This window comes from Erinaceus europaeus, chromosome 2 (assembly GCF_950295315.1).
Source record: "Erinaceus europaeus chromosome 2, mEriEur2.1, whole genome shotgun sequence".
Classification (NCBI taxonomy): Eukaryota; Metazoa; Chordata; class Mammalia; order Eulipotyphla; family Erinaceidae; genus Erinaceus; species Erinaceus europaeus.
Genome location: NC_080163.1, coordinates 134933478 through 134955465, shown reverse-complemented (window position 1 = coordinate 134955465; position 21988 = coordinate 134933478). Strand labels below are relative to the sequence as shown.

General features: G+C 40.1%; 1 protein-coding gene across 2 annotated transcripts in view; it reads left to right on the top strand.

The window, feature by feature from the left end:
* The window catches only part of PMFBP1 (polyamine modulated factor 1 binding protein 1), a 59586-nt gene that overhangs the window by 6034 nt on the left and 31564 nt on the right, over positions 1-21988 (top strand). The window contains exons 3-5 of one of the 2 annotated variants that reach the window (XM_060185222.1): positions 5508-5663; positions 15927-16169; positions 19116-19337. In XM_060185222.1, coding sequence (XP_060041205.1) covers positions 5508-5663; positions 15927-16169; positions 19116-19337 — 621 coding nt within the window. The remainder of the gene's footprint in view (positions 1-5507; positions 5664-15926; positions 16170-19115; positions 19338-21988) is intronic. The other variant, XM_060185223.1, reaches the window with a different exon arrangement.

Genomic DNA, 21988 nt, shown 5'->3' with positions numbered 1-21988 from the left:
CTATAAATAGATGATAATATATAGACAAGTAGATAGATAGATAGATAGATAGAGGAGCGTAGATAGTATAATGGTTATGCAAACAGACTCTCATGCCTGCGGCTCCAAAGTCCCAGGTTCAATTCCCCGCACCACCATAAGCCAGAGCTGAACAGTGCTCTGGCTAAAATAAAAAAAAATAAAAAAATAAAAAAAAAAAAGATAGATAGATAGATAGATAGATAGATTCAAGAAGGCTTGCTCTTTGAAAAAGAGCATAAAAATATGACCCACAAAAAAACCCACTAATAATACAGAAACTTTTTCTCAGAAAATAACTATCATGAGTTGTCGTTTTTGCCAGGCTGTCTTCGCGGGCAGGAGACAGAGATGACCAGAGACTCATGGCTGAGCTGAGAACACAGTCCAATCTTTATTCACGAGCAGGGATGCGGTTCAACAAACTAATCTAATCTAATCACAACCCAATTCTGTCCTGCATCTCTCTCCTCTGGCGGAAAAGTCAGGAACAAAGGAAATACATACGATAGGGGGAGGGGAGAAGGAAAAGGGTGAACCAGCGATGACTAAACCAAATGACCCAGAGGCGGGGGGGGGGGGGGGGGGGAGACCAAACCAATATCCCAGAGGCAGGGGGGTGCCCAGCCAACAGTGGACGTGCAAACAGAACACATGGCAAGCAACACAAGCGAACCCAATGTGATGATAAAAACAGAAGGCTTCACAAGCAGAATCCAGAAGCATACTAACAATAAGTAGAGTAGCAACTGCAGTATCACCATTTTGCTTGTAGCTTAGTAGCGGCTGCTAATGTCACATGCCTTAAGTAGAGTGACCATGTTCAACCTCATGTAAGAACACTGAGCATCTATGCGTATGGCTTATGAATGTGAAAAGTCACCTTGCGGCAAAGGTTTGTGATTTCAACCATCATTAGTGACTTCAGATCCTGGACAGGATCAGATGGTGCCTGAGGGTCAGTATTATTATGATGCTCAGTTCATCTCATGCCCTAGTGCTGGTTACAGAGTTGTGATTGATGAAATGTCAGATTAAACCAATTACTACTGCATATTGATACTCAAAAAGCATCTGCCTAGAATTTAGCCTTCATAAAGAAGATAGGATTAGAAAAGGTGTGTGTGACCTCTGTGCAAAATATTAGCAAGAAATTTGGTTTACAAGACCTCAGAAACCCTTACTTCTCTGGAGTTCTTGGATGAATACTGTCTCCTTTCACAACTGCCTGTGGTAAAAGATGCTGCAAAACCATGAAACACTGCTTTGTGGAAATCACCTTAGTGTTCTCCCGTCATTTCTATTTCTGTTCTGATAATTAAAAGCCCTTTTATGATTTAGTCATTAGGAGTGAATAGTTATGTTTTGATTTCAAAAGCAAATTTCACTTGACATGTAGCAATACATATATATTTCAGCTGGCTTGAGGAATCTTCTGAGGAAGATTATATATTCTTTTTTTTTTTTATTTAAGAAAGGATTAATGAACAAAAACATAAGGTAGGAGGGGTACAACTCCACACAATTCCCACCACCCAATTCCCATAACCCACCCCCTCCCATGATAGCTTTCCCATTCTCTAGCCCTCTGGGAGCATGGACCCAGGGTCATTGAGGGTTGCAGAAGGTAGAAGGTCTGGCTTCTGTAATTGCTTCTCCGCTGAACATGGGCATTGACTGGTCGGTCCATACTCCCAGTCTGCCTCTCTCTTTCCCTAGTAAGGTGTGTCTCTGGGGAAGCTGAGCTCCAGGACACATTGGTGGGGTCTTCAATCCAGGGAAGCCTGGCCAGCACCCTGGTGGCCTCTGGAACCTGGTGATTGAAAAGAGAGTTAACATATGAAGCCAAACAATTTGTTGAGCAATCATGGATCCCAAGCTTGGAATAGTGGAGAGGAAGTGTTAGGGAGGTACTCACTGCAAACTCTAGTGTACTTCTGCTTTCAGGTATATATTTTGCAGTAGTTTATGGATACGTGTGAACATAAGCTCTCTCTCACAGAAACTGGTGTATATCTAGGTTATGGGACTTTGTTAGAAAGTGAACTACCTGAGATGAAATTAGAGTGTACTATAAAAGGAAAGGTCTCACCCGAGTAATGAAGTTGAAGGGTTGTCATTCCACACGTGAAGTCTCTGGACACAGTCTGAGGTGAAGCATGTTGAGGTGGCAATCGTTGCGTTGGTTAGGTTGTGATCGGCAGATGCAATATTATTTGGTTTGGATTGGGAGATGCATACGAGAAAGTGGGCCCTATCCAAGGGTTCCAGGACTGGGGGAAGTAGGGGCTCTATAGTGGAGATGTGAGGTTCCTGCTGTCTTAGGGTTCAAAAAGAATCGATAGTTAATATTATCATCACATTATTTGTTAATTGGGTTAACTTTGAAAAGTCCTTTTGTTATGGTTTGCTGTACAGTATCCAGTATCTTGTATATAGCTGTGCGAAGATTATATATTCTAAACCTCTTATTTTATGAATGAAAAAGTTGCCTCAGAGACTCTGACTCCGTGCTAATGTCCAAATTAGATGAGATCATCTACACTAAAGATCTGAACTCCTGGTGGTGCAAAGGAATTAGGCTTGCAGGCCTTTTGTTCAGAGGACATTCAAAACTGGAGGGGGTGATTTCTATTACTGGCCTGAGAAACAAAAGGGATATTTAGCTTTTAGCTTGGAAAGGTTCAAATTGCATACCTTTGTGCTAATGAATGAATGCAGTGTGCCAGGCTCCATACCTGACTCATAGTCCCCACCTTAAAGATGTATATCTTCAGGATCAAGTTAAAGGTATAGATAGTTAGCAATTCCATAGCCCAAGCATTGTGTTGTCAACACATCTACTCAGAGATGTCATAGAAAGACAGTTCTGTGGCATACATGGAGAGGATCCTCAAATGCCCACTCTCCAACCAAGGTCCAACCCCTGTTCTGAATGTGACAGTCAGAGAAAGGCAGTGGAAGCACAAGACTCAAATTGCCTCTATTCATCTGGTCAAGGATTTTGTTTTCTGCTTAGAAAACATCATCTGTATACTAATTTTTTTCTAGCTGCTCTACACATACTCTCTTAAGAGAGTCCCTGGTAATTGTGTTAATGGTAATTACATGCTTAGGGCAGTTGACATTCACTGTTATTTTTCTGAAAGTGAGCAACAAGAGATGGGGAGCACGAGAGGAAGAGGGAGAGTTTTGAGATAATGAAATCTTTTTAATGACACAGCCATGCCGTTAACCTAATTAAACTGTAAAGTGGCTTAAAAAAAAAAACCCAGGTACTAAATGGAAATGAAGAAATAAATCAGCTGAGACAGCAACACTTCTGGGAAACCTTCTGAATTCCAAATACTCTTGACATTGTGCTGTCTGATTCTCACGGTTATTCCCTGGCCCCCTCAGCCTTGTACAGAAGTCTCTTAAACTGACCTGTCCAGTAAGGATTGATTTACTGTGTACAGACTTCTAGTTCCCCTAGGAATATGTGTTATATAGTTCATATATTTAAGAAGCCAGAATGGGGACTGGGCAATGGCACACCAGATTAAGTGCACACATTACCATGTGCACACATTACCATGTGCAAAAGACATGGGTTTAAGCCTTTGGTTCCCACCTGCAGGGGGATGCTTCATGAACAGTGAAGCAGATATGCAGGTATTTCTTGTTCCCTTTCCCACTCTATCTCCTCTCAGTTTCTCTCTGTCCTATCATATACAAAAAGAAAAGGGGTGGAGGGGTTGAGTAATGGCCACCTGGAGCAGTGTTAGCCACAGAAAGAGGAGGAGAGCTTTGTTCTCTAGATCATGTACTCAGTGTTCTGTCACCATGTTCCATTGATTGTTGCCCCTCTTTCTGCTCCTAACCACACATAGAACCTTGAATGTTGTGACTTGGATCACTTTACCATTTCTTTGCATAAATCCCCTAGCCTCTGTGAGCTTTTGCATCCACAACTCTCTTAGAAAATCACCCTTGGTGTTGAAATCATTTGCTCATAATAAGAGAGTTGGTTTATGGTAGAAGGGAGGTGGGATGGGGTAGAATGGGATCACAGAACTGTGGTTGTGGGTGCAGTGTGGAACTATACCATTGTAACCTTATAATCTTATAAGGCATTATCAAATCCCTAATATGTGACAGAGACCGGGAGAGAGAAAAACACAGCTGAAAGTTCTTACATCCCATGAGGAAGCCCCTTAGCCATTGACTGGCTGATTATGGATCTGACAACCCAGCTTCTACTACAGCTAATCAGAGAGATACTGAGGGTAACTTACACTGCAGGGTTCCCTGTGGGATAAGGCTAAAGTTACTGCCTACAGGAATTTGTCTGACATCATTCCCTGGTTGTGTCTCCCTCAACTCTTTGCTAATTTCTCTTGGGTGTGTTCCTTTAATTCATGCCATGAATCCTCGACTAAGAGCCTCCTCTGGGTAGTCTGACATACAACAGACATCTCCCTTAAGAGCACCAACTTTCTGGTCTGGGAGATGGTGCAGTGGATAAAGCACTGGACTCTTAAACATGAGGTCCTGAGTTCAATCCTCAGTAGCATGTGTACCAGAGTGATGTCTGGTTCTTTCTCTCTCCTCCTGTCTTTCTCATTAATAAATAAATATTTTTAAAATAAATAAAATAAGCACTAGACTCTTTTCTGATAGCTAAAACTTGGAAATGGCAATGCCTAACCTCATGAATGTTGTGAAAAGTCCACAGGTGGCAGAGCCAAAGCACTGTCCAGATTCCCAGAAGGCACTGCTGCCATGTATGACACTGGGATTAGACAGTGTAAGAAAGCACACATCCTCTCACTACAGACCTATCCCTACAACCCCACCAAGTTACTCTCTTCCACACTACCTGTTTTGATCTCAGTCACAATCTCCATTCTGAACTAGCAAATAAATAATTAAAAATCTAGTCTTTTTCACTCATCATAAGAGACAAGGTTCTTATACAATTAACTCAGGAAGTTTCTCTTATTCCTCCAAATGAAAGCACTAGGTCTGCAGGTAAGGGAAGTCTTTTGGTTTGGTGAGTAAAAGAGAAAGTTAAGAGCCCTCAGAACTCAACATCAACTCTATCACTGATTCACTCAAGTCTTGACAAGTTCATTTGACATCTCACTATTTTCACTTCATCAGTGGCAGAACCATTAATATTTATAGACAGTCTACTAGGTGACTGGAATTATTGTAAGCATTGACTTCTGCTTTAAAAACAAGGGAAGTGTCTATAATGCATACACAGGACTCTGGTAAAGATTAATTAATATAAATTATAAATAAGTGTCTGAATACGGCGAGGCATTCAGACACCTCAAAAATGGATACTGTGTAAATGTTATACAAGATGATTAATAACAGCTTAGAGTTGATGGACAAATTTCCAGCAAATTTAAAGTCTCTGTCAACCAGTAAAGTGAATGAAAGTAAGCATTTTCCTGATAGCTTATATAATTGATGCTTTTGTCTTTCTGACTGCCTAGGTAGAGGAGAGAGATAGAGAAGTGAGCAGCCTGAACAACAAACTCTTGAGCCTGCAACTTGACATCAAGAATCTACATGATGTCTGCAAGAGACAGGGGAAAACCCTGCAAGAGAATCAGCTCTGTGCAGAGGAGCCGATGATGAACGACAACCACGTAAGGGAGTCAGCAACTGCTACGCATCTCTCTTTCCTCTATGTCCATCTCTGCTTCCTTGACCAGACACAATAGAAAGCCCTCTCACTGATCACTCAAGAGCATCTATTGAAGACCTGCAAAACAGTTCAGTTAGACAGTGCACTGCTTTGTTGTGCACTTGACCCAAATTCAAGCCCAGCCCCACCTCACCAAAGAAAACTTCCATTCTGTGATATCTTTCCGTGTGTGTGTGTGTGTGTGTGTGTATGTGTGTGTGTGTGTGTGTCTACCTGAAAAGCTCAGCCCAGAACAGTGAAGTCTCAGCAAAAGCAACAACATAAAAGAGCACTTACTGAGCTTGCAGTGAGAAGGAATTAGAAACACATATACACACAAATGCACTGCTCAATCCTGGGGGGCTTTCTGTCAAGCTATTTCAAAGATTATCTGCATTTGAGGCTCTGTCCTTTCCTTATCTGGCCTTTCACACCTGGTTTTCCAGGACCACTGCCCTGAAGAGGCAGATCATATTTACTTGAGAAGACTGTTATTTCCTAGTATATTTTAGACTAACTTCTAAGTCAGACATGAAAATAAAATCCATCCCACCTACTTACTCCAAATGCAGTAGGTGCACTCACCGATGCAGCTGATGCTTTTGTTACCACTCCTCTCACACTCTATCTACAAATGTTTCTTCTGGATGAAAGGACCGAAATAGAGGACAACCTGAAGTGTCAAAGAGTGAATGTCCTGAGAAGCAGCCCTCCACCAATACCTGGTGTGGAGGTGGTTCATTAAGAGACTATCTCTCTCACACCTCAGTCAGAGAAAACTCAGAGCATACTCTTTGCTCTGTCCCTAAATTTTTCAGTGGAACTCAGCACCAATTTCTCCATAGGTGACCAATTTGGTGACATTCTTTAGCTACTTCCTTCCTTGTCTTCATTCCCCCACTCTCCTACTAGAGTTTTCTAAAATCACCTCTCATGTAAACAACTACTTGGTACTTGGTTTCTCATCCCAGGGTGTGATTCCAGAGATGCCCAAGTCAAAACATTCTGTGACACATGTCCTACAGACATGTATATAGGGAGAACTTCTGGAACTATTATTATCTTTCTTGAGATTGTGATTTTGAACTAATACTTATTACTAGTTTTGGCAGTTCACCAGCAAAAGAAATTTCATTTCATTTTGAGGTTTATTGGTTTGGTTTTGTTATGTTTTGTTCTTCATAGTTGTTTTTAATTCTAATAGTAAGGTGTTCAAATCTGTCTCAAGATTTCAACACACAAACAGAGGAGTCAGCTGGGAGATTATTCTCCCAGTGCTTAAAAAAAACTTTGGGTTCCCAAGAATTCTTGACTTGCAGTCTTCATTTCCATTTAGGGACTTGAGTTCTTGGTAACCATAAACCAGGTATTGATTCCACAGATTTTTTGCAAGATCTTCAATTAGCCTCTTCATAATCACCATTGTCAATATTTGTGGTCAAGGATCTAGTATCTTATATCTGTGACTTTCAAAGCTATTCCAGAACTTACTAATACCCTTAAGAAACCACAATTTGGTGCTCTACAACACCCTACAAATACTGTACATGAAGCAAGACTATCTTACTGCACCGAACACAAATAGAGAGAAACTCACTGGTCTGCCTAAATGTACCGCAGGAAGAATCCTATCAAATTTTGCTTCTTTCTAAATATTAACATTTTAGAATACTTTCACCACTGCTGTCACAGGTTTATTTATTCCCCTAGTCAGGAAGAGCCATGTTGTTTATAAGTATACCTGGAAACTTAGAAGAAAAAGGGTTTTAAATCACATTTTATTATTCTCATTGCCCAGAAGAATGTCTAACAGCTTGAAACAAGCTTTAAAACTGGCTCTTTTTTTTTCTAGCACTTAGTACAGAATTTAAATTGCAGGCTATTCATGCAAATACACAATTAGATATAGATTTAAACTCATCCACTTAGAAAATCCCTGCAAGATCTGCTTTTCACAAGGAAATGTAATAGGGGATCAAAGGGGGAAACCCAAAACTTTCTGAAATATTGACTAATGTAAGGAGCTTGGGAGGGAGCAGAGTTTACAATTTAGTACCATAATTATGTGAGAAAATTAAAATATTACATCTGTTGGTAAGTGTAACTAAAATAATGGTAGGTCAATGATGATAACATAAAATAATATGACCTTATATATCAAAAATATGTCATGAGGGGCCAGATGGTGGTGTACCTGGTAGAGCACACATGTTATTATGCAAGTCCTGGGTTCAAATACCAAGTCCCCAAATGCAGAGGGGAAGCTTCACAAGTGGTGAAGCAGTGCTGCAGGTGTCTCTCTCCCTCTCTGGTTCCCCCTTCCCTCTCAATTTCTTTGTCTCTATCAGATAAAAAAATACATATTTTTAAAAAATTCTATCATATTCTTGGAAGGTAATATAATGGTTATACAAAAAAGCATGTATGCATGAGGCTCTGGTGTCCTAGGTTCAGTCCTTAGCACCACCATAAGTCAGATCCAAGTAGTGCTCTGGTAAAATAAAGTAAAATAAAATAACCACACTACCATGTGGGACTGAGAGACAGCTCACTCCAGCACAGTATATACTGGAACCAGGCAGTGGCACACCCAGTTGAGCATATATATTACCATACACAAGGACCTAGGTTCAAGCCATGAGTCCCCATCTGCAGATGAGCTTTATGAGCTTTTTTTATGAGTCTTGAAGCAAGTGCTGCAGGTGTCTATCTCTTTCTCTTTCTATCTCCTCCTCTCCTCAATTTCTCTCTCTCTGATCAAATAAAGAAGGAAGGAAAAAAGGGGGATATGGCTGCTAGGAGTGGTGGATTTATCATGTAGTCACCAAGCCCCAACAATAATCCTAGTGGCATATATATATTACTTTACCATGCACAAGGAGTATCTGAGTTTGAGTCCTGAACTATCACATGGGACCACATGCATGGATAAATCTTCACCAGTGGTTGAGCAGTGCTGTGGTGTTTCTCCATTCTCTGCCTCTCTTTTCCTCTCTGTCTCTCACCCTTTAGCTTTAAAGGGGGGGTGAATCAGGTGGTAGTGCAGTGGGTTAAGTGCATGTGGTGCAAAGCACAAGGACTGGCCTAAGGCTTCTGGTACGAGCCCCCAGCTCCCCACCTGCACAGGGAGTCGATTCATAGGCACAGGTCTGCAGGTGTCTGTCTTTCTCTCCCCCTCTTTGTCTTCCCCTCCTCTCTCCATTTCTCTCTGTCCTATCTAAAAAAAAAAAAAAAAGCAATTTGTCAGGAATAATGAAATTATGTAGGCACAAAGTCCCCAGTGATAACCCTGATAGTAAACAAGAAGGAAGAAAGAACATATTATGCTTCAAAACTCAGGAACAGAGCTAGCACTAGACTAAATCAAGTGTGATGGCTAGAGGACAAAATGTATAGAACTCTCACTTTCCATGTGTTAATCCTATACTTTCTCAATCCTGCAGTGCCTCCTTAAAATATATACTTCAATTTCCTCACTCTCATTCTTACTCTGCCCATGAGTCACAAGAGTGACTAATCAAAGTGAAAAGAGAAAAGAAACCACATGTATATAAAGAAAGAAACCAGAGATACCACAAGAATGGCCTTTTTGAAGGGCCTTTTTTCCTGGCCCCCTCAGGCACTGGCAATGGCATGAGGAGAATACCCCGATATTCAGCAGAGTTCATCTTGTTAAACTCTATGGAGGACATTGTTTTGTCTTTAGCATAAAACTATATAGGAAGTGACCTGGGAGGCCCCAGAATGGCTAAAGCACTGAAATCTCAAACATGAGATTCCAATTTTGGTCCCTGGCATCACAAATAACCAGTCTTGCTCTAGTTCATTTGTTCTCTCTCTCTCTCCCTCCCTCCTTCTCTCTCCTTCTCTCTCCCTCCCTTTCAGTCTGTCCCTCTTGTTTTTGTTAATTTCTGTAGGTAAAATTAATTGAACTTCTAAATATGAGTGGATTCTTGAGGGAAATTATTACACAAGAATATCACTTAGAATCATTAGGAATGGAAATTTTTTTTCAGAAGAAAATAAAAACCTGCCATACCTAATTTGGGAACTAATATTAGATCCTGAAACAGAAAGATTTTAAAAAGCACATTGGTGGGAAAACTGGTAAATGTCACACAATATATACAGTTTAAGTAGTAGTTGACCAATGTTCATTTATTAATTGTGGGCAAATTTTTCTCTTTTTTTTTGTGGGCAAATTTTTCTTGCTGTCAGTGGAGTTCTACCCTTCTGGGCCAAATTTTTAGATAGAAAGAGAGATATATATAGAGAGGGAAAGACTACAGCACAACAGTCTCTTCCAATGCTTTGGAAGTCAGGCTCAAACCAGGGTTTGCATGTGTGGCAAAGTAGGTGCCACTGTCCAGGTGAGATATTTTGCTGGCCCTGGGCAAATATGCTATTGTTACATTAAATGTTGACATTGGATAAACTAAGTGAAGGGTTTATAAGGTGGGTATATAAGAAAATATATAAGAAAATGAAGTCTGTAGTTCCCTTCACAAATTTTTGTCAATAAAAAAGTATTACAAATAGTTTGGTTTTTAAGTGAATCTCCCTGGTAAGCAGAGGCCACTGATGAAAAGACTTTCTAAATCACAAAGATGCATACAGCAGAAATGTATGCTGCTTAAACATAAAGTTCTGTATTCTACCTGTCAAGGAAGTATAAGAAATGCAATTTGTCGGAGATACAAAAGGGAAAAAAAAGTAATGGGTAAACTTATATGATATAAGGTAAAACCTGAATTACAAGAAAGAGATCTCACTTAACCCTCAAAGACAGGAAAAGAAGTTCATGACAATGGCTGAAAAAGAGACTTTTAGTTCTTAAATGAAGAGGGAATATCAGTCTGTCTCTTTCCTTCACTATCTCCTCTCCCCTCTCAATTTCTCTGTCTCTAAGCAATAATAAAATAAATATAAATATTAAAAAAGAAAAAGAAAAAAGAAGTAATATCAGCAGGGATCCAGTTATCTGAACAGTGCCAACCTGAGACAGAAGAAAGACAGCACAAATTATGATAAGAAAGAAAATGGTTAAGAAGTATTTTCAAAAAGCCAGCTTTAAGCAAATCAGCAGGTCTTGATGATATACTTCGAAGAGTACTTAAGGAATTGGCAGGTGTTATTACATAGCTGCTAGTGATTATTTTTGAGAACTCAAGAGGATAAAGAAAGTCCCTGGAGACTGAAAAAGGGTAAATGAAGTGCTCATCTTTTTAAAAGAGAAAAAAGGACAATCCTGGTAATTATAGAGCTGTCAGCTTAACTTCAATATCAGGGAAAATATAGAACTTAACATCAATCAATTAGCATCAACTTGAAAATCACAAAGTATTGGGTTGAAACCAATGTGACTTTTCAAAAGTCAAATCATGCTGAGCCAATTAATTTCCATCTGTGATCAAGTGGCCACATAGGCAAGAAGGTGACAATAACTATAATCTTTGACCAGAAGTAGGACTGAAAAGTTGACTAAATATGGGAATAGATTCCTACATGTGACCTGTGCTCTCCATCTTTTTTCTTTTTCATTTCCTTTTTATTATATTTATTTATTTATTCCCTTTTGTTTTATTGTTGTAGTTATTATTTTTGTTATTGATGTCGTTGTTGGTTAGGACAGAGAGAAATGGAGAGAGGAGGGGAAGACAGAGAGGGCGAGAGAATGATAGACAATTGCAGACCTACTTCACCGCCTGTGAAACGACTCCCCTGCAGGTGGGGAGCCAGGGGCTCGAACCGGGATCCTTAGGCCAGTCCTGTGCTTAGCACCACCTGCACTTAACCCGCTGTGCTACCGCCCAACTCCCCTTCATTTCCTTTTTAACTGGAGGGGGAACCGATGGTTTACAGTAAACATGGTTGGAGATACATGTGTAAAATTCCTCAGTTTTCTGCAAGACACTCCCACCCCCAGCCTAGGTCCTCCTCCACCAACATGCAACAGGACCTGAAAGTTCTCCCCCCTACCCCCTACTGCTCCCAGAGTCCTTTACTTTACTGCAATATACCAAACCCAATCCAAGTTCTACTTCATGTATCCCTTTTCTGTTCTTATTTCTCAATTTCTCTGCATGAGTGAGGACATCCCGTATTCATCCTTCTCTGTCTAGTTTATCTCACTTAACTTGATTCCTTCAAGCTCCATCCAAAATGAGGTGAACGAGGTGAATTCATCATTCTAAATTGCTGAGTAGTATTTCACTGTGTATCTATACCACAACTTTGTCAACCCATCTGTTGTTGAACCTCTAGGAAGCTTCCAGGTTTTGGCTTTTACAAATTATGCTACTATGAACATAGGTATACACAGATCTTTTTGGATGGGTGTGTTTGGTTCCTTGGGATATATCCCCAGGAGAGGAATTGCCAGGTCAAAGGGTAGGTATATTTGTAGCCTTCTGAGAGTTCTCCAGACTGCTCTCCACAGGGTTAGACCAATTTAATCTGCAACCTCTCCAACTCTCACATCTTTTTAAAACAGCTCATGCCTAGGTAGAACTCTGAGAAATCTAGCTGACCAGGCAGCCTAGGGAATCACACCCAACACTCAGTAGTCACTCTAAGAACTAATGTCACTTCTGTAGTCATTTCCAACTTTCCCATTTTCTCCCTATTGCAGTATGAAGGTTGAAGAATTTAATAGAAGGTCTATGTCTTCACCAAAAAGAAAGCTTTAAAAATCAGACAAAATTGTATTGTTATATGGAAAACTAAGAAATGTTATGCATGTACAAACTATTGTATTTACTGTCGAATGTAAAACATTAATTCCCCAATAAAGAAAGTTAAAAAAAGAGAGAGAGAGTTGGGCGGTAGCACCGCTGGTTAAGTGCACATGACCGGATTAAGGATCCCAGTTCGAGATGCCTGCTCCCAACATGCAGGGAAATCGATTCACAGGCGGTGAAGCAGGTCTACAGGTGTCTGTCTTTCTCTCCCCATCTCTGTCTCCCCTCCTCTCTCGATTTCTCTCTGTCCTATCCAACGACAGCAACAACAACAACAATAATAAATAACCACAACAATGATAAAACAACAAGGGCAACAAAACGGGAAAAAATGGTCTCCGGGAGCAGTGGATTTGTGGTGCAGGCATCGAGCCCTGGCAATAACCCTGGAGGCAAAAAAAAAGAAAAAGAAAAAGCAGACAAAGAAGCAATAGGGGATACATTGATATCTTTATGCTATTGTTTGTTAGCACATACAGTGAAATGTAGACTTATTTCATAGTTTTTCATTCTCTATTCATTTAGAATTAAGAAAAATGATCAAAGTTGCATCTTGAATATTTAAAAATTCATAAGTAGAAATTAAAGTCTAGACACTTCTTCTCATCCTCAAAAATTAAGTCATCTAAACCCATCTTGTGCAACAAGAGTGATGCTCTGGATCTTGCTCTTTTTCTCTTGCTTTCTCTCTTTCCTTTCCTCTCTCTCATAAACATATTTATTCATATGTCTAGTTTACCTGGGAGAATGCCTCGTTCTATCTGCATGAAGTACTTATTTATGATTACATACTTTCCCCCAACTAAATCCCCACTCTTCAGTGAACCTGCGTAAATAGAGGGCTGATAATAAGACTGCTAATAGACGGGTGTGTGTGTGTGTATATGTGTACACACGTGTACACACACACACACACACACACCACTCCCAATTCACTTCTTTCCAAGCCTTATTCACTGATGAGTTGTAAGAATAATAACATGTTTTTTTCTCATTGTCATTGGGGCTTTGCTACTCCAGATTAACTTCTTCAGATATAGACAGGAAGGGATAGAAAGACTACAATACTTAAAATTCCCCCAGTGTGATAGGAACTGGGATCATAACAGGTAATATGTGTGACAAAGCAGGCTTGCTCTCAGGTGAGCTATCTGGCCAGTCCATGTATGAGAATTTTAAACACTTTTTTAGTTAATTTTCAGGTTTGCAAATATTCTAAGGTCACAAGATCAAATTTTAGAGCCAATAAGATGGCTTATTCTCTACTTTATTTCCTCCTTTCCTTAATAATTAGCTATGGATTGGTCTCTAATCTAGGCCCTCTAAGAGCAGTCATGGCCCTGCTCTCCATTAGATGACATGCACAGAAATAATTAAGTACAATGCATGACAAAATGTCTTAAAATGTCATACTAAGGACATTCCAGCAAAGTCTATTTTAATAAAATATTTTTTAAAAAAAACAGTGTAAGGCCAACCAGACATCCCTGGACAGACAATCCCACCAATGTGTCCTGGAGCTCCGATTCCTAAGAACCCTGCCCCACTAGGGAAAGAGAGAGACAGGCTGGGAGTATGCACTGACCTGTCAACACCCACGTTCAGTGAGGAAGCAATAATAGAAGCAAAACCTTCCACCTTCTGTATCCTACAATGGCCTTGGGTCCATTCTCCCAGAGGGATAAAGAATAGGAAAGCTGGGAGTCGGGTAGCACAGCGGGTTAAGCGCACGTGGTGCAAAGCGCAAGGACCAGCATAAGGATTCTGGTTCAAGCCCCTGGCTCCCCACCTGCAGGGGAGTCGCTTCATAGGCGGTGAAGCAGATCTGCAGGTGTCTTTCTCTCCCCCTCTCTGTCTTCCCCTCCTCTTTCAATTTCTCTCTGTCCTATCCAACAACAACAACATCAGTAACAACAACAATAATAACTACAACAATAAAACAATAAGGGCAACAAAAGGGAATAAATAAATATTTTTTAAAAACCTAAAAAAAAGAATAGGAAAGCTATCGGGAGGGGATGGGACATGGAGTTCTGGTGGTGCGAATTGTGTGGAGTTGTACGCCTCTTATCCTATGGTTTTTGTCAGTGTTTCCTTTTTATAAACAAAATTTTTTAAAAAAAAAAAACAGTGTAAAGACAGCTTTGCAGGAGGAAACAGGAAGGAAAGTGGGATTTGGAGAGACTTTCAAGGAATAAATTGGGAAGGGGGGTGCAGCAAGATAACTCATTTGGATAGCATTTGTTTTGCCATGGGCGCTACCCAGGTTTGAGCCCAGCCCCCACTACACTGGAAGAAGAATAATTAGGAAAATAGTGAGCTAAGACGGGGGTTAAGGTATCCCCACAGGTCACCCTTCTTATCCACCTCTTTCATATGCCATTAGGAATGTTAGGCAAGAAAATATAGAAACATCTATACAAAGATTTCAACTGAAATAAAATAAACAGTGCAGGAATGTGTCCTACCAGCAGGATATAAAGTAAGTACTCAGCATATGTTTATAGAATGAATAAAGATATAGAATGTGTCTAGCAGGGTGGGCTTGGGTGATGGTGCACCTGGGTGAGTGCACATGTTGTTGTGCACGAGGACCTGGGTTCAAGTCCCCAGCAGCCCCCTGCAGGGGCAAAGTTTCATAAGTGGTGAATCAGTGCTTCAGGTCTCTCCTCTCTATGTTCCATCCCTCTCAATTTCATTATGTCTCTATTCAAAATAAATTTAAAGAAATTAAAAAACAAAGATTGTGTCTAGCAACAGGTTAATTGTAGACTAGTTGAGAGAGATTACTCTCACAAAACAAGCAGTCAGCATCTGCAAGGTCATATCTTTCATCAGGAGGAGAAAAGAGAACTAGCACCCAGATATGCTCAAACAATGTTTCTGCCTTTTAGTTCCCAGCATTCCAGAATGCTCTTTCCCCAAGGACATAAACAAGAATGTATCCTTTAATCTGTGTTTTTGTTTCTGCTCAGCTCTGGTTTATGCTGATGCTGGGGAGTAAACTGGGAACCTAATTACCTCAGGCATGGAAGTCGGTTGCATAAAACACTGTGCTGTCTCCCCAGCCTTTTCTGTTTATTTTGAACAACCAAGTTTAGTCATAACCACACATCTATTACTCTCCAGACCAGTTCCCTTACCTTCAGATGTGAAGAAAGCCATAAGCATTTTAGCATATGTATCTTTATGTCACTTTCTATGTCCTTCCTGTGTATGTTTTTATTCTAACCTAAAAAAAAAAAACTGGATTAGTAAATTTGTTAAAAGAGGTAACTATATTTTTCTTTCTTCTTTTAAATGTTTCTTACAGAGTAAGACTGCAACATGATTTTTATTGTGAATAGAGGGAAATGTTGAATTCTGTAGATGAAAACATAAAGGAATGGCTAGGTGGATATGAATGCCTGAGCAAATGAAAAACATCATAGAATGAATGCATGTTTAGTGACAATTATTTTCTATATATTTGATCTCTATTGCAGAATAAAAAGCAAACATTAGCATTCAAGGAGTTACAGATGGAGTTAGAGCCCACTAAACAGTGTCATCTGAGACAACTCCAACAACTGAAGAAAAAATTGCTGGCCCTTCAACAAGAACTGGAGTTTCGCACAGAGGAGTTGCAAACTTCTTACTGTTCCCTCCTGCAGTATCAGTCCGTCTTACAGAAGCAGACTTCAGACCTGGTTCTTCTTCACCATCACTGCAAAATGAAAGAAGATGAGGTATAAATAGAATAGCTACAGAAATGTCCTGTATTTCCATGTACCTGCAGAAATCAGGCCAAACCTATAGAAAGCAAATACAGACTTATAAAAGAAAATTCTGTAATATCTTGAGCAGGTTTTGTAAAATTTCCCCCTTTAAGTTCTGATATTTTTTTGAAGCTGAGTTGAAGCAATTAAACAGGATGGCATAATTGAGTGAGAGCTCCAGCACAGGTATAGATACGGGGAAGAAAGGTCAGCATGCGTATGTGTGTATGTGCGATGTATGTAAGTCCATCATCTCCAATCTATTGCTATTGCAATTTAAATGCAAAAGATTCCAGGTCTCTGAGGACTATAAAAGAGATATAAGTTCCATTAAGTCAATCATTTCTAAAAAGCTCTTTAGTTTTGATAATATAGAAAGTCCATGGGAGTCGGGTGGTAGCACTGCAGGTTAAGCGCAGGTGGCGCAAAGTGCAAGAACGGGCATAAGGATCCTGGTTCGAGCTCCCGGCTCCCCACCTGCAGGGAAGTAGCATCACAAGCAGTGAAGCAGGTCTGCAAGTGTCTATCTTTCTCTCCCCCTCTCTGCCTTCCCCTCCTCTCTCTATTTCTCTATGTCCTATCCAACAACAACATCAATAACAATAATAACTACAACAATAAAACAACAAGGGCAACAAAAGGGAATAAATAAATTTTTAAAAGAAAAAAATTAAGTCCTGTAACTTGCATAGTTGTTAGGATTACCATACATTGAATCATACAAAATATCAGATTGGTCATCTTTTCAGACTGGTGTTTTAGCACATGTAGAGTTAGCTTAAGTATATTCTAGTCATTATTTTGTATTCATGCTCCAGGACAGTATTTATTAAAGCAGAGAAAAGCATACTTGTGAAATCTCAACTAAATTCCAAAGTGATAGAAGTAAAAACCAATTAAACAGTAGTAGTACTTGCAAACTTAAAACCACAAAAACTTAAAATCATAGGTTGTAAGAATTGCCCTCTTAATTTTTTTTTGTCTCTAGAGATAAAATTCCAAGAACTTTATCTTCAAATTTTATCAGCTGTCTTGGATAATGCTGTTACTTAAGGACTAACTTAAAGTTGTCAGGGAGGTATGGGAGACCCTACAAAACAGAGAATTGTTAAAAGGGAGTATTATGGTCAATGACAATTTACTGGGAAAAAAATAAAAATAATTTCCTGGAAAGGAGTAGAAAAGAAAAGAACAGAGAATAGTTATTCTATAAAATACAATCTGTATTGTGGTCCAGGAGGTGGTGCAGCGGATAAAGCGCTTGACTTTCAAGCATGAGGTCCTGAGTTCAAGTCCTGGCAGCACATGTACCAGAGTGATATCTGGTTCTCTCTCTCTCTCTCTCTCTCTCTCTCTCTCTCTCTCCTATCTTTCTCATCAATAAATAAATAAAATCTTTTTTAAAAATACAGTCTGTGTGTGTAGCAGGCAGTAGCACACCCTATTAAGTGCACATAATATGGAGAGTTAGGACCCACTCAAGGATCCCAGTTCGAGCCCTTGGCTCCCCACTTACAGGGAGGTCACCTCACAAGCTGTGAAGCAGGACTGCATGTGTCTTTCTCTCCTCTTCTCAGTCCTCCCCTTCTCTCTCAATTTCTCCCTGTCCTGTCCAATAAAAAAAAAGCCTCCAGGAGCTGTGAATTCATAATGCCAGCATTGAGCCCCAACAATAACCCTGGAGGCAAATAAATAAATAGATAAATATATACAATCTGGGACAAACCCTGGGAGTATAAGCCATGGTTTAATAAAGCCACTGCAAGACTGTGTTAAAACCAACTTGTTCACTATAATTTAAATAAGAATTCAGCCTGGATAAAGTGACCCTAAACTTATAAGAGTTCCATTTGATTGTGTCAGACAGAAAACACCAAAGTAAGAATAATTAAAGTAACGTCTGATATTTCTGTGACATATAAGAAAATTTTGGAGGTAGGTAGTCTAGAATTATCAGAGTAACTGCATGTGTCATAGTAATTGGGTCAGAGAAGTGGTTTTGAGGATACTAATTCCGCAGTACAAACTACTTCCTATTAATCAACTAAATATTTACTGAGTTCTTACTTCAAGTCAAGAAGAATAGGAAATAGAGATGTTTCCTACCTCTAAGAAACTTGCCATCCTGAGAATATGGATCGACCTGTCAACGCCCATCTTCAGTGGGGAAGCAATTACAGAAGCCAGACCTTCCACTTTCTGCACCCCATAATGACCCTGGATCCATACTCCCAGAGGGATAGAGAATAGGAAAGCTATCAGGGGTGGGGGTGGGATATGGAGTTCTGGTGGTGGAAATTGTGTGGAGTTGTACTCCTCTTATCCTATAGTTTTTGTTAGTGTTTCCTTTTTACAAATAAAAATTAAAAATTAAAAAAAAACTTGCCATCAAAATGAGGCAATCTTTTGAAATTTCTTTTTTCTTTTTCCACCACCAGCATCATTACTGGTGCCCAGTGCCTGCACAATTAATCTACCACACCTGGCAGTCATTTTTGTTTATTTTTTTGAATTCTATAATGCAGAGGGGAATTTAGAGGAAAGAAGGAGACGGGGAGACTAAGAGAGACTCCTGCAGACCTGCTTCAACTCTCATAAAGCTTCCCCTACAGGTGGGGAACAGGAGCTCAAACTTAGGTTCTTGTACATGTATGCACTCATCTGGGTGAACGACCAACCAACCAGCACATTAAAATTTCTAATCATCTTAAATAAAAAATTTTAAAAAAAAATTTCTAATCACTAATATTCTGAGATTACATAGTATAGCTTTTAGATCTGTGCTGGGCCTATTCTGTGTGTCTGGATTTCTAACGAAGATATAAGATTCTTCTGCAGGAAGTCTTCTTTCAGCCCTGCCCTTTCCTCATTAGATGTTCCTATAGATTGAATGCAGTTTCATGCCTATACCAACAGGTAATTCTGTATGAAGAAGAAATGGGAAATCATAATGAGAATGCAGGGGAGAAGCTCCAGTTGGCACAGGAGCAACTTGCCTTGGCTGGGGACAAGATCGCCTCACTGGAAAGAAGCTTAAACCTCTATAGGGATAAATACCAGACTTCCCTGAGCAACATTGAGTTACTGGAGTGTCAAGTGAAGATGTTAGAAGGAGAGCTCAGTGGGATTGTGGCTCAGGTAGGACTTTAATCAGACTATTAGACCTGCAGCTCCGGCAAATGGAGCTGACCCAGGTGGGCTCTTATAAAAGTTTCATCTTCCTCTATTCACCCAGATGTCATTGCTTCCCTTGAACTTTGTAGCCCTTAGATTTTTTTTTAATCTCCAGCCTTCACATCTCCTATGTGATTAATCTCTAACAATTTTAATGCCTATAATTAACAGAACATCATCTTTTCAGGGCCAGGTAGTGGCACACCTGATTAAGCGCACACATTAGAGTGCACAAGGATCTGGGTTCAAGCCCCTAGTCCCCACCTTCAGGGGGGAAAGCTTCACAAGTGGTGAAGCAGGTCTGCAGGTGTCTCTCTGTTTCTCTCCCATTCTATTTCCCCCTTCCCTCACAATTTCTCTCTGTCTCTATTCAAAATAAATAAATAAAGGTTAATTTTTTTAAAAAAAAAGAACATCATCTTTTCTTTTTTCTTTTAATCTTTATTTATTGGATAGAGACAGCCAGAAATTGAGAGGGAAGGGGAAGATAGAGAGGGAGAAAGACAGAAAGACACCTGCCTATCTGCTTTATTCATGAAGCAGACCTCCTGCAGGTGGAGAATGGGGGCTTGAACCCAGGTCCTTGTTCATTGCAACATGTGCATTCAACCAGGTGTGCTACTATCTAATCCTGAACATCATCTTTTCAAATAAAGCAGAAAAAATTTACCAAATGACCATTCAAATAGTCCATGTCTTTATGAGTATCCAGCACAGGACTTTTCTAAGTCACAGAGTTTATGCAAACCATGACTTCAGGACCAAATTGAAGGAGAAAGTCATGAGACATGGGAGATGGAGGGGGGAAGAGACAAAATGCCTGAATTTGTGGCCTTTTCCTTTTTTTATTTTTTTATTTCTTTATTTATTGAATAAAGACATTTATAGAGACAGCCATAAATCAAGAGGGAATGAGGGGCTGATAGAGAGGGAGAGAGACACCTGCAGCCCTGTTTCACCACTCATGAAGCTTTCCCCCTGCAGGTGGGAACCGGGGGCTTGAACCCGGGGCCTTGCACATTGTAACACTTGCACTCAGCCAGGTGCGCCACCACCCAGCCCCATCCTTTTCCTTTTATAATCACACAAATAATATAATTATATCAAATGTTTAGACAGACTATGAAGATAAAATGTGAAATTCTACCTCTAACGTCCTCCACACACTTGTGTCCTCTTAAAGAATAACTTGAACAATGTGGTAGGAATCCTCTCCCCAACCTTTTGGTATACAATTGCGTTTATAAATGGTTGGGGGTTTTTTGGGGGGGTATTTTTAGATGTTATTTATTTGATATAAAAGTGACTTTTATGGGGGGCCGGCCAACGGCGCGCCGGGTTAAGCACACATAGTACCAAGCGCAAAGACTCGCGCAAGGATTCCGGTGAGAGTCCCATCTCCGCATCTGTGGAGGGAGGGGGAGAGGGGTCGTTTCACAAGTGGTGAAGCAAGGATGTAGGTGTCTCTATGTCTCTGGACTTATCTCCCCTCCTCTCAATTTCTCTCTGTCCTACCCAATAAAATGAAGGGGGGAAGAGGGGGTACTTGTAGTGTCGGCACCACCAAACCCCAGTGATAACCCTGGAGGGGGGGGAAAGTGACTTTATGTGACTGGGTAGTGGTGCACTCAATTGAGCATATATGTTACAATTCACCAGTACTTAGGTGCAAACTTGAAACACTGCTTCACTGCTCATCAAGCACTCCCCCTGCCATGCTGCAGATGTCTCTTTCTCATCCTTTATACTGCCCCCTTCCCCCTCAATCTCTGTCTGTCTCTATCCAAAAATCAATAAAATTGGGCCAGGGCATGGCATGACTAGTTAAGCACACAGAGTACTCTGCTCAGCAACCCACACAAGAATAAGGATTCAAGCCCGCACTCCCCACGTGGGACACTCCACAAGCAGTAAAGCAGGTCTGCAGATATCTATCTTTCACTCTCCTTTTCTGTCTCCTCCCCCCTCCCTCAATTTCTCTCTGTTCCACTGAATAAAAAGGGGGGGAGGAAAAAATGGCCTCCAGGAGTGGTGATAACAAGTCCCAGAAATATCCCTGGAGGCAAAAAAAAAAGAGTAAAACAAAATTTAAAGTGACTTTTATATGCATGACTATGTAAGTGAAGTATAAATGTGGTTCCACAGCTTTCTTTTCAAAGGAATATCTTGACATTTTCTTTTAATTTAGAAGACCATGTATTCTTTAGTATTACTGTACCACCTACTGACTTGCCTACTACAAACAAGCTGTAAGAAACATTCTTCTACGGGGTAATTTCCTAAATTTGGATTGCTTAGTCAAAGAATATACTTCCTTGTAATATTTAAAGATGCTTCCAAATCATATGTCAAAAAATATTCTACCTGTTTTCTCAGCTGAGAGAATTTATTTCCCCACATTCCATTTATTTTCAGTCTTTTTAAGTCATACTAAACTGAGAGATAGCAGGAAGGGAAGTTTTCTCATAGTTTCATTTCCTTTAATTATATTGGGTGTGGTTTGGGTTCTCTAAAAAACAGACCTTAAAACAGATTAAAATTCAATGCATTTTTAGGAAAAGCTCTTGATATCAACACTTATGAAAGGAAGAGGAGGGAAGTGGGGTTGGGTGGGA